Source organism: Triplophysa dalaica, chromosome 4 (assembly GCF_015846415.1).
Source record: "Triplophysa dalaica isolate WHDGS20190420 chromosome 4, ASM1584641v1, whole genome shotgun sequence".
Taxonomy (NCBI): Eukaryota; Metazoa; Chordata; class Actinopteri; order Cypriniformes; family Nemacheilidae; genus Triplophysa; species Triplophysa dalaica.
This window is the reverse complement of record NC_079545.1, coordinates 15,647,424-15,659,542: the sequence shown is the minus strand read 5'-3', so window position 1 is coordinate 15,659,542 and position 12,119 is coordinate 15,647,424. Positions and strand designations below refer to the sequence as shown.

Genomic DNA, 12,119 nt, shown 5'->3' with positions numbered 1-12,119 from the left:
GGAGAGTTCCTGCCTCAAGTGGAGGAGTTCAAGTATCTGGGGGTCTTGTTCACGAGTGAGGGAAGGATGGAGCGGGAGATTGACAGACGGATCGGTGCAGCTTCTGCAGTAATGCAGTCGCTGTACCGGTCTGTCGTGGTGAAGAAGGAGCTGAGCCGCAATGCGAAGCTCTCGATTTACCGGTCAATCTACGTTCCTACTCTCACCTATGGTCATGAGCTGTGGGTCATGACCGAAAGGACAAGATCCCGGATACAGGCGGCCGAAATGAGCTTTCTCCGCAGGGTGGCCGGGCGATCCCTTAGAGATAGGGTGAGAAGCTTGGTCACTCGGGAGGAGCTCAGAGTAGATCCGCTGCTCCTCCACATCGAGAGGGGCCAGCTGAGGTGGCTCGGGCATCTTTTCCGGATGCCCCCTGGACGCCTTCCCGGTAAGGTGTTCCGGGCATGTCCCACCGGGAGAAGACCCCGGGGAAGACCTAGGACACGCTGGAGGGACTATGTCTCCCGGCTGGCCTGGGAACGCCTCGGTGTCCCCCCGGAAGAGCTGGAGGAAGTGGCTAGGGAGAGGGAAGTCTGGGCATCCCTGCTTAGACTGCTGCCCCCGTGACCCGGCCCCGGATAAGCGGAGAAAATGGATGGATGGATGGATGAAAAAATGTACCACAGAATAGAGATTGCTATAGTAAGGTTCAAAAACACTATAGTATCTAGGAATTTTACTACAGTGTACAATAGTACTTTTTCAATGTAAGTGCTGGTAGATATAAAAAACAAAAACATTTAGTTGTTTACTGTTTTATATGATTTTGTTGTTGGCATGATGATGTTGAAGTCCAAATAAAAATAAAAGATACATTGAAAATAGCATCCAAAATTTAGAACAAAGTAAAAGCATGTTTAGTCATAGAGAAGGTAACAGAAGTGTAAATTAGGCCGATAAACAGATATATGTTAATCATTTTTAGGGATACATAGATGTGCTTGTTCTAAAGCAAGGATGGGATAATACTTGTTATTCATGGGCTTTATGAGTTTTGGCATTGCAAAAACAACAGGCATCCAGAAAGTTAAAAAAGCTAAACTGTTTTTTCGTCGGTAAATATAGTTGAACGAATTCAGTCCCTAAAATCAACTTTAAACTGAAGCTGAACTGTTGGCACTAACTGTGTGGCAGATGCTGGCATTAAGCAGAGCCCTCAGCTATCTAGATGGCACAGGGTGGCACAGGAAGGGAGGGGAAACAGGAGGTCAAACAGTGTGGTCTATAGTAGGTAGTTTCAGTCGGGCAGATTCTTTTCTCACTATCATGTGCCTGGAAGAACCATGTGTAATTCTTTAGTCTGTTATAAAAAAATATGACGTCAACAAGAAATTACTCACAAATACAAATGCAAATACAACTACAGCTCTGGTGGTTAGAAGAGCACAGTCATGTTTTTATTTTTCAGTTATCATTATTATCATCATCATTATGTTTCTTATGTGCATCCGCTACATGACTCACATTTAAGATACCAGTAGACGTGGAAAACAAAAGAGTTAATGTACCATGAGTGAAAACCAAAACTAATATCACAGCAAATCTTCAATAGCTCACAGTAGATTTGGACAGAAATTTCACAGAAAGGAGAAATCATTTGAAGAACAACATTAATTGGTTTAAAATGTATTCATAGTTAACCATGACAAACACCAGACACGGTAAAGAGCACTGCTGATTTCGTCTTTTTTTATGCTTATTTTTTGTCTTTTCACCTTTTTTGTTTATTAAAAACCAAATACAAGAATTGCATGTCACTAGAGCAACACCCATAACAGGTTCATTTATGGTGGACCCGCATTGTTTTTGGTAAAGCAAACTTCAGCGAGGAAAAAATAAACCTAAGTAAAATCTTAACATATTTTAACAATCCAATATAAAGTAATAAATAGAAAAGATTAAATTCTAGGCATTTCTTGTTCATATGAATACATAACATCTACACCTTGTAAAGTTAATAAAGTCGAGCTATGGTATATAAATACATCACCAGCATGCACAATATTGTATTATCTGTAATCGTCCTACACCGAGAAACAGTATAACAGGCAAGTGCATTTCAAGAAAAAAAGGGAAAAAAAGAATCACAAATCTCAAAGCTCAATTTCTAGTGCACTGTCAAAAACGCTTTTTTGCCAAAATAAATAAACCAAACTAAGAAAAGTCTATGGTACCTGTTATCGAGTGTGTCAAACCACAGGTCTGGGTGATACCTTAACAGTGCCAGGATTTTATTTGTAATTTCTTTTTGCAAATTGTATATATTTTTTACCTTTATTTGTCTATATTCCTGACACAGAATACTCAATTTAAATTTGAATTTTTTTTTACAATGTGGGTCAGGCTTGACGCAGTATTTCACTTTTGAAACACTGTCATCGATAATAATGATAATAATGACGAGTTTTCCTTTTTTGACAGGAAGTTACATGTAACCCGGGAAATCCAAACAGTGTTACTGCCGCGCACCTAATGGGCATAACTGTAATACTGTCGTTCAATGGTGAGATGTGTATTTTTACGTGGCACTGAAAACCAGTTTGACGTAAATGACTTACGAACATTACTGGGTGGAATTCTGAATCTTTACGTACGTATATTAGACATTAACGCGATCGTTCGCACCCGGTGCAGCCATAATGTACATTAATATATTCAGCCGTGTTACGAGAACAGTCTCTATGCCGTGTTTGTGTGTGTCGTAACCCTTCGTCTTCGTACAACTCCTGACGGACCGACTGACAATCGTCTTCCTCAGTGTTGTCAGAACTAACCGAAGAAATATTTCAATAAATTTTTCCTTTTAAGCTGCGTATATTTTCTTTAATTCGAAGCATACCATCTTTATTTAACTATCAATTTCTTACAACCGTAATTTTTTCGTGTGGAAAAATAAAGAAAACTGCGCTGCTTTACCATCGGCAAACGTGGCGGACTGCGATCCAACCATGCGCCCTTCGTGAATTTTTCGTTTAACGTATACTTAGATTTTTTGTTTTTCTTTATTGTGTGAGCACGCTTGTGATGTTACGGCTGAGAGGAAAGGGTCTCAAAGATCTACTGTTTTCCACTGCGTTTAGTTGTTGCCCTCACCGCCCTCGTCGTCCTGCTGATCGCTCGTCCAGAGCGTCAGGTTGTCTCGCAGGAGTTGCATGATGAGCGTCGAGTCTTTGTAGGAGTCCTCGTTGAGGGTGTCCAGTTCGGCGATGGCGTCGTCGAAAGCTGTCTTGGCAAGATGGCAGGCCTGATCGGGCGCGTTCTGGATCTCATAGTAGAAGACGGAGTAGTTGAGCGCCAGGCCCAGGCGGATGGGATGCGTGGGCTGCATGTGCTCTTTGCTGATCTCGTGGGCCTCGCTGTAGGACTTTTCAGAAGACTCCACGACTGTGGCTTTCTTCTCACCCGTGGCCACCTCCGCCAGGTAACGGTAGTAGTCGCCCTTCATCTTCAGGTAGAAGACTTTGCTCTCATGCTGGGTGTCGCTGCAGTTCTTGATAAGGAAGTTGTCGAGGAGGTTGAGCACGTCTTGGCAAACGGTCTCCAGCTCCTTCTCGATCTTCTCTCGGTAGGCACGAACCATCTCTATCTTTTTCTCGTTGCCGTCGGCGGATGTCTTCTGCTCGATGCTGGAGATTACGCGCCAGGAGGAACGCCGTGCGCCCACCACGTTCTTGTATGCCACGGAGAGCAGGTTCCTCTCCTCGTTGGACAGGGCCTCATTCAGCTCTGTTACCTAGGAGACATGGAGAAGGTGGATGGGTTATGTACCACTGCACATCAATGATATTTAACCACAATTTCTAGACAAAAACAGGTTTCACAGTCAAGGAGATATCATTAATAACTTAGCCTAAATGGTGTTCTTCATGGAGAATGATTTCATCTTGGTTGAACAAAAACGTTTTATATCCACAAGGCTGTACTAATGATAGTATAGCTTTGATCTGTTACGTGTATGTTGTCAATGGTAGCACATTGTGCATTTGTGAGTCATGGTGGCATTTGAATGAACAATTTGACTAACCTTTACTGTGGTGGTTTGATGTATAGCCGTAGTAAATTTATTCATAGAAGCATTTCAGAGTTTCTCCAATGCAATTTTTTTGAAACACTGATAATTACTGTATGTCGCTTACAGAATCACATGAAGGTGAAAGGTAGTCTGTGCTCTCTTTATAACCCAAAATGCTGGGTTGTTTAACCCACGGTTGGGTCAAATATGGACGAACAGAATATAAAACATTCTAGGCCATATTTGCAAACCAACATAGCAGTACCCATGTGAGAATAAAAACATGGCAGCGATTCAGCAGTGGGTGGCTTCAGATTTGTTTTATCTCTCCTCTACTATATCGGATGTCATGTTTTGTGGAGAAACTTTATGTTTGAATCAGTTTTTTGCTGTAGCATCTCATACTGCACATTGACCGTGTCTAATAATATAACTATATTTTATTTTATTTATGTTAATATTAACTGATATTACTATTTAATTGTTTAATAATTGTATTAAATAAAGGATTTGTTCAATGGGTCCCATATTTTTGTCGCATTTAAAGAAAACGTACAGTATCAGACATTGAAATCTAAATGTAAAATATTGGAGAGGCAAGTTTGGCCAAGTAATGGTTCTTCTTGGTTTCATTTGCTTGTTATTAAAAATAATCTACAGGCATTGTATTATTTATGAATGAGTAATGAAAGTTAAGGGCAGTCCACGAAAGCGCGCATGTCCAGTGACTTTTGTTTTTGTTGCTTTGAAACCGTATATGATCATCTGAGACACATCATAGTATGTTCCTATTTCTGATCATGCTAAGCAATACCTCTTCATTCATTGTGATAAGTGATACAATGAAAAGCTTCATTACGTTTTGAAGGGGTCATATGACACAGCTAAACCTAATACAATTTTTTGTTTTAGATGTAATGCAATGTGTATACATGATTTCCACATACCCTGCATGTTTGTATCTCTTCTTTGCCCCCCCCCTCTCTGAAATGCGCAGATATTTTACAAAGCTCATCGCTCTGATAAGCGAGGTGTGCTATGATTTGCCAGTTAACCAGTGCGTAGTGATTCCTGAAATACTGCAAGTATGTGACAGAAATGTAACGCCTCTTACATTTTTTGGAATATCAGTTCTGAAGCAATTGTACTGACAGATACGACCATCTTACTCGCGTTTACATTTGGGCGTTCTAAGCCAAATCATATCACGAACTGACGTAGATTTAGATTAAGAATGCATCTTTTGTTTCCGACAGTTTTTTTTTTTTGCAATTTTACGTGTCTAATACATGCATGGCCAATTTGTAACACACCAAAGACACCGAAAAACACTTATTCACGTCATATGACCCCTTTAAGTTTGTTCTGGTTTAGTATGTTTAGAACCAACAGATGTGGATCGTAGAATATAATCAATATTGTTAGATTGAATACGTTTATTGTTAAACTCTGTATTTTGGTTGTTCTTTATGCTCACATTCTCTTTCTCCTGCAGAAGATCAGTTTTACTGATCAAATATTCTAAAACCCACATCATTAAGCAATCTGATCCTGCCGGGGGACATTGGGATGACAGTCAGAGATGCATACAGTGCTTGTGTTGTTATGTTACCATTAACACGCGCGCATGTTATCTTATGCAGGCAGTGGGGGGTGTGTAAAGAGAAATCTTCTGTTTCCATAGAAACAGGGCAATCATCTTTGTTTGGACGCAATCGACTGTCTCTGCTGCTACCGTGGCAACAGCAGCAATGTCCACGCTTTTTGCTCATGTGTGTGTGTGTGTTTGATGATCAAGTCTTTTGATGTGTTGATGATTAGTGTGTGAGAATGTGATGGAATATTTGTGTGTGTATATGCGTGCACGTGTGTAGGCGTGTGGGTGTATGTGACCTGCTGTTTCGCTTGATCAAGATGTCAAGCATGAAATCTGTCAGGTATTTGTTGATCAAGCAGAGCATTTATAGAGTGTTACTGCTAAAAGATGCTCAGTATTGTAAACCTTCATATTTCATATTTTTCAAGAAGTACAAGAGTATGTGCAAAACAACAACAAGACGTGATTCTCCTGTCAGGTTTACATTCGTGTGGCCGAAAAAATGCACATGTTCATTTTTTGTAAACAAAATTAAGAGTATTTGTTAGAAAAAAACATTCCCTGCATTGTTTATCAATACCCCTCCAAAAATGCTTTAAATCTGTTGTGTTTGTGTCTTTGTTTGCGTACAGCTGAACTACTTTGTGGTACTTTACTGTCAATTGTTTGTGGTGAACACCCCAAGTTTTTTTATTCTGTGATGTTGTATATGTAAAAATAATAGATCTTATACATACTTATTTTTTATTTGACAAAAAAGAAGGTGAATAAATCAACTGAGAAATTTTACTTTTTTGTTGACTATTTTATTTGTATTTTAAGAGGAAAAATCCACTTCATGATGCTGTTTAAGTTATGATGGATGTTAAGGATACAAATGGATGGCAATGGTCAAAATATTTCCCTTTTTACAAAACCTGGTCCACTTTAAAGCACTTAACCGCTGTGATGCCTTGTCTTTATAAATTATTATACACAATCTAATAAAGCAAGCATGGTAAAGCTCTTCATTTTTTTCGCCCTATTTAAACGCAATGTGCAGTTTTGCACAACAGTGCTGTGACAGTACAGCGATATAATTGCGGCAGTGTCTTCATTCTGTCTGTGAGCCCTTCGAAGTCAACATATTGCTAGGGCACTTGAATTGTGTAGAATACCAAACAACTCATAACATGTTTGTTAACTTTGAGCCCTTGTTGTTGTAGACTATGACAGATGAGGGTTAAGAAAGTGAGGTCACGGTGAGAAGTAAGATATAAAAGAAAGGATATTGTAGTGAAAATAGCTCTGATGAGGGTAAGTAAGCTGGCAGGTTGTGTTATATGGACGCTTTGAGAAAAGATAAACCACAACGCACCTACCACGATTTTGCTGCATCACTTATTTTATTTATAACAATTTGTGTAACGTGATTAAATGTCAACTACCACAACTCTTGTTACACCATTTATACCATGGTACGTATATTTGCATGGCCGGCAATATATTTGCCAGGACTACTTTACTCTTCCAGGAACAAGTTTTTATCTTTGACCTGTTTCCTACATCATTCTCAAACGTATTTAGCAAAGTCCATCGTTCAGATGAGCAGAATGATTGACGAAGTCTTGCAAAATGCTGATGCGTTACTGGAAAATGAACCTGTGTTGTATCGTGTTGACATGAATCATGATCACACAGTGGCTCTTTGTTTCATACTGCCCCTCAGTTATTCAAAGCCACTCAAAAATCACATTTTATACATTGTAAAGTCAACTTGAAACAGCTTTCACAATCTCATAATTCATGTGATTTGATATATTTCTAATATTCAGGATAAATGTGAAGAGACGTTTTATTGCATGCCGGTTTGTGATGTCATAGAGTTCTGATGTGTGTACTTTCCTCTGTCTCTCAAACTCTCCATCGCTCTCAAACTGATACTAAAGATGATAATGATTACATCTCTTGTTTCTCTTCTCTTACTCACTAGAGTGCATGAAGACAACCATCCACAGAGAACATTATAGAACTGACGTACAGACTAAAGTGTTCTTATTCTGCGGTACAACTGGAGCACGAGGCACGAGGAGAAGGAACGGATGCTGGAAGGAGTGGAGGATGGGTCGCTTAGAGATGTTGCTGAGGTGGAAGAGGGGATTCTTGCTGAAAGTAGCTTGATGTTATATAATCACAGAGTGACTGGAGATGTTTTAAAAATGTTGGTGCAGCTGCTACAGGCTGCTAAAAATAAAATGCATAAAAGCTTTATAACCACACAGTTATGAAATAAACATCAGATACTGTTTTACAGCCACATCTATGGTAATATCAGATGAAAGACAGTGGATGGAGGTGGATGTGGGTGCACAGCGCAGAGGTTTGCTCTTCAATGCTCTGTACTTCAGCTGGCATGCAGAATTTTGCAATTGTTTAAAATATTAGCAATCGGAACACAACGGAGGCTCAAATTTAATGATGCATAGGCTACAAAAATAAGCCCAAATAAGCAAAAAAAACATTAAAGCTGTATAAATTACACCTTTAAAAATAAAAGTGCTAGTGAGGGTTTTTCAGAGCAATGTTTTAAAGGAAACATTTTTGGATCCCAAAAGAAGGTTCATGAAAAACAATTTATTTTGTAGCTTTATATAGTCTGTTGAACCTTTTGTGGATGTTAAAGACAGCATGACATCAAAATAAAAAAAATCTATTTTCTAACAGAATATTGTAGTTTTTTTAGGAGGCGGGAACATGCAAACATTCAAAAAAAGTTTAAATAAAATAAACAAACAAAAACACGGAAGTAAAAGGCCGGCAGCCACCTCACGGTCGACTGCCGGCCATAAGAACATAAATACAAACTAAACACATGTACGGGCCCGGTCCTCTCCCGGTCAGCAGTCCTGTCGCTCGTCCTCCCACCCGATTTCCTCCGTGAGATATGCGGGACCGGTGTGCGCACAGCTGATTCCAACTATCAATCACGCCACCGGCCCCGCCTCGTGGCTCTAGTCACACCTTCCTCACCACATTTATTTATTAATGCACCCTCATAATCTTTCAACAAAAACGTTAACCTCCTCCCCCCCTCAGAACGAGCTCTCTTTACTTCCGGTCACGAGGAGTGGCACGTGGAAATCAAATCACTCTGATACATGTCACGATCAATTGCTGCTTCTGTGTCATGGTGACGAGGTTCTTTATAGAACCGTACAGGCAGACATAGAACCTTTGCGCACCTTTATTTTGAAGATGTTAGAAGTGTGGCAATATACTGGTATTGACTGTTATAATAATAACCATGATTATTGATTGTGTTTATACTACACATTCAATAATATTGTAAATAATTCAGGACCTGTCTAAAATGTTGACGTTACAGCCACAATGGTTTCAAACACTCTCTCTGACTTCCTTTGCTCATATTTTAAGCATAAAAAAAGAGATAAATTTGAAGTTATTATTACAATAATGTAAAATTATAAAATTTATTAAAATTATTTATCAGAATTTACTAATTAAAGAAAATTTCCATAGATATTTCAAATATATTGTTATTGCGTATTCACTTGCCCAAAAAAATATTAATTATAATATACATAATATTTATAATATAATGTAATATTTTATAATTCTAGAAATCTAATTTAAAGTGTTTTAAATTATACATCACTGAATGTAGAATAATATGATGATTAACATTTATTTTGGATTTTAATTTTTACATTTTTCTATAAATATCAATAACATCTATAAATAGTTTTATTGAATAGAATCACGCCTTCTCTTTTAACAAAAAACAATAACATGATTCATAAAAGCAAAAGAAATGTAAGTGGTTTAAGCCAGATTCAATTCAAGGGATCGTAATCCCAAATAAGATATAGTTAATCAAATGACTGATACAACAGCGAAAGATTTAAAGTCTAATTTCTGAACAAACTAATTATCTAGGAACACAACCACTGTTATCATGAGAATGTTAGTGGTGTGTCTAGTATTGATCAGAAATATAAGCAGTAAAGAAGCATTTTACATCTGCATCTGTCTGCGAGTGTCTTGAATTTAATTCCAGTTTACTTTCTTAGACCGCTCTGGGTGTAGGCTGTCATCAGGTGCTGGGCATTGCTGCAGAGACAAGGGTGAACACACACCCCTCAGCTGCAATGGGACATTTCATCTAGCTTTCCGGTCAGCTGAGAAGCGGATCAATTCATGGGCTCATCGATCCGTCATCCGGTATATCTCAGAGAAAGAGACGATCCAGGAAAAGTTTATTTTTGTGTGAATAAGCCCGCAAAATGCTTAGGTTAAATATGTTGTCAATACTGTTTGCATGGGATCAAGCATGAAGCTGTTAAATATTTAAGTGTTGGATTTGGGTGAAATGAAGTTATTCTTGATTGGCATGGGAGCAGATGGATCCAGAGATCCATCCGGCGGGGGGCAGGGCAAATGGCATTAATGGTGTGTCAGAATTATTTATTAGTATAGATAAAAGAAACCTGTTCAGAACTGCAACAGAAACGTGTTGGGTCTTAATTATAATAGGCCTACCTAATATTTGTAATGTATGGGAGAGGAACCAGTTTGTCAAAGTAATTGTCAGAGAATGAACGTTGTTGAGCAGGGGGGATTATATTAGTAGCCTTATAATGGCAGTTCCGTGTATCAAATGCACAGTGCAGCAATATACCTCATCATATCCCCTCAGTAACACGCCATTTACCAGAAGCAGATGTCAGAAGATAGCACAACCAGACTATGACAGAGCACATTTAATACCAAACTGCATCCAGCTAAATGGAGCAATGCAGTTGAATCAAAACCTCACAATGCAATTTACTGATCAATGCTTTATGCATGATCCTGTGTGAATGAATGGCCATCAGGTTTGCAACAAGGTAACCGGTAGATGTCTTAAATGCTAAGTGTGCACTGCAACTATTTGTTTAGTCATTCTTAAAAAATCACTACGCGAGAGACTGAGAGATAATAGAAAGAGAGGTTTGTGATCTAATGGCAATGGATGGAGCATGATGAATAGGACGAAATGGTGCATTACAGGCGCTGCACCTTGGCACACGTTGCGACACGCCTATAGGAGCGAACCAGTGCGCTTAACTGCTTGTGAAAACCACACGCGTTCGCTTTAATCCGACTCTGATTTTGATAACATCGGGTGCCATTATGTTGCGTTATGTCAGCAATATGACTGTACTTTTACAGAATTGTTATATATGGACCTATGAAGACTGTCAGCGCTGCGCGTTTGGTGACTGTTGTTGAGACAAAGAGCGCAGCGCCGATGGGCCAAATGTAGCGTCCACGCATCCTTAACAACCCATAACCATCACGAAGAACACAAAAAAACGTTATAATATAATAGTAGAGAAACTGCGGTCGTTTTCTTTGAGATGATCGAAAATGTCCGCGCATTCATTAATTCGTTACATCCTGTTGTCTCCATAGACGCATACAGCATTCTGGATATCATTACATCTCAGTAGATTTCCTATCTAAACTGTCTTGTCATTGTTTCCATCTATAAAAATTACAAATACATCTTTCGTCATATTGTCTGGTTTGATTAGATTGAAAGGCACCGCCCCAGTGCGCAGTCACTCCCGTTTCCAGTTAATACATAAAAAGAGGGATTTAAATGTCTTTTAATGATGAGTTTAATGATGATGATGACATTAATGCACACTAATAATCTAACTCATCATTCTGTCAGTGGCTGTGTAACAGCTTAAACATGCCTTGCATTAAAGAACATGCCTTCACTCTATGGATTTTGCCATCAATGCCACAAAGTATCTTCAGAAAGATTTCATCACCAAGATCAGCAGCATTTCAAATACATTGCACTGCAGAAAGTTGCATTAGCTCTACATCACTGTTAGTTTAACGGGGACACAGAATCTCCACCCGTGCGTCCTCCTTAACGCAGCACAGTGGAATTTGGCATTTGGCGAATAATTGCAACAGTTGCACTTACCGATTTCATTGCGGCAGCCATATCATCATATCTCTCCGCCTGCTCCGCCAGTCTGGCCTTCTGCACCAGCTGCTCACGGTCCACCATGTTCGCGGTTACGGTGAATACAGACGTCTGCGCGCGTTATCAATGTGCGTGTTTGTGGAAGACGCGCGAGCTCCTCTTGCCGCTGCAGCTGCTCTGTGCTTTTTGCGCGTGCCGGTACGACAAGCCCCGCCCACGGCACTACTGCCCCCCACACGCTTTCACTGGATTGCGTCATCAGTAGGGTGATGCCACGTTGGGTGACGAGAGATAAAAGTATAGCAAAATATATTTTATTTGAACACTTTTCAATTTAAACTCGTATTAAATTAGAAGCATTGGAGAGAAAGCTACCATTACTGTAAGTGCAGTAATGAGAGTTTTACAATGCAAAGATGCCAAAAAATATGAAATATGATAAAAAAAACTAATATTATCTGTACAAAATATGATTTTTTCAA

General features: G+C 39.3%; 1 protein-coding gene across 1 annotated transcript; it reads right to left on the bottom strand.

The window, feature by feature from the left end:
* Positions 1 to 1,411: 1,411 nt before the first annotated feature.
* On the bottom strand, positions 1,412 to 11,843 carry ywhag1 (3-monooxygenase/tryptophan 5-monooxygenase activation protein, gamma polypeptide 1). The gene is made up of 2 exons (XM_056746600.1): positions 11,635 to 11,843; positions 1,412 to 3,775 (listed from the first exon to the last, which is right to left on the bottom strand). Exons 1-2 carry the CDS (start codon positions 11,719 to 11,721, stop codon positions 3,119 to 3,121), a joined length of 744 nt encoding a protein of 247 aa, XP_056602578.1. The 5' UTR covers positions 11,722 to 11,843; the 3' UTR covers positions 1,412 to 3,118.
* Between the last annotated feature and the right edge of the window lie 276 nt (positions 11,844 to 12,119).

Excerpts from the sequence above, each read along its gene's own strand:
- ywhag1 (XM_056746600.1), bottom strand. The coding sequence starts at position 11,721 with ATGGTGGACCGTGAGCAGCTGGTGCAGAAGGCCAGACTGGCGGAGCAG. Across the intron at positions 3,776-11,634 it reads TGGCTGCCGCAATGAAATCG|GTAACAGAGCTGAATGAGGC; the intron begins GTAAGTGCAACT and ends CATGTCTCCTAG.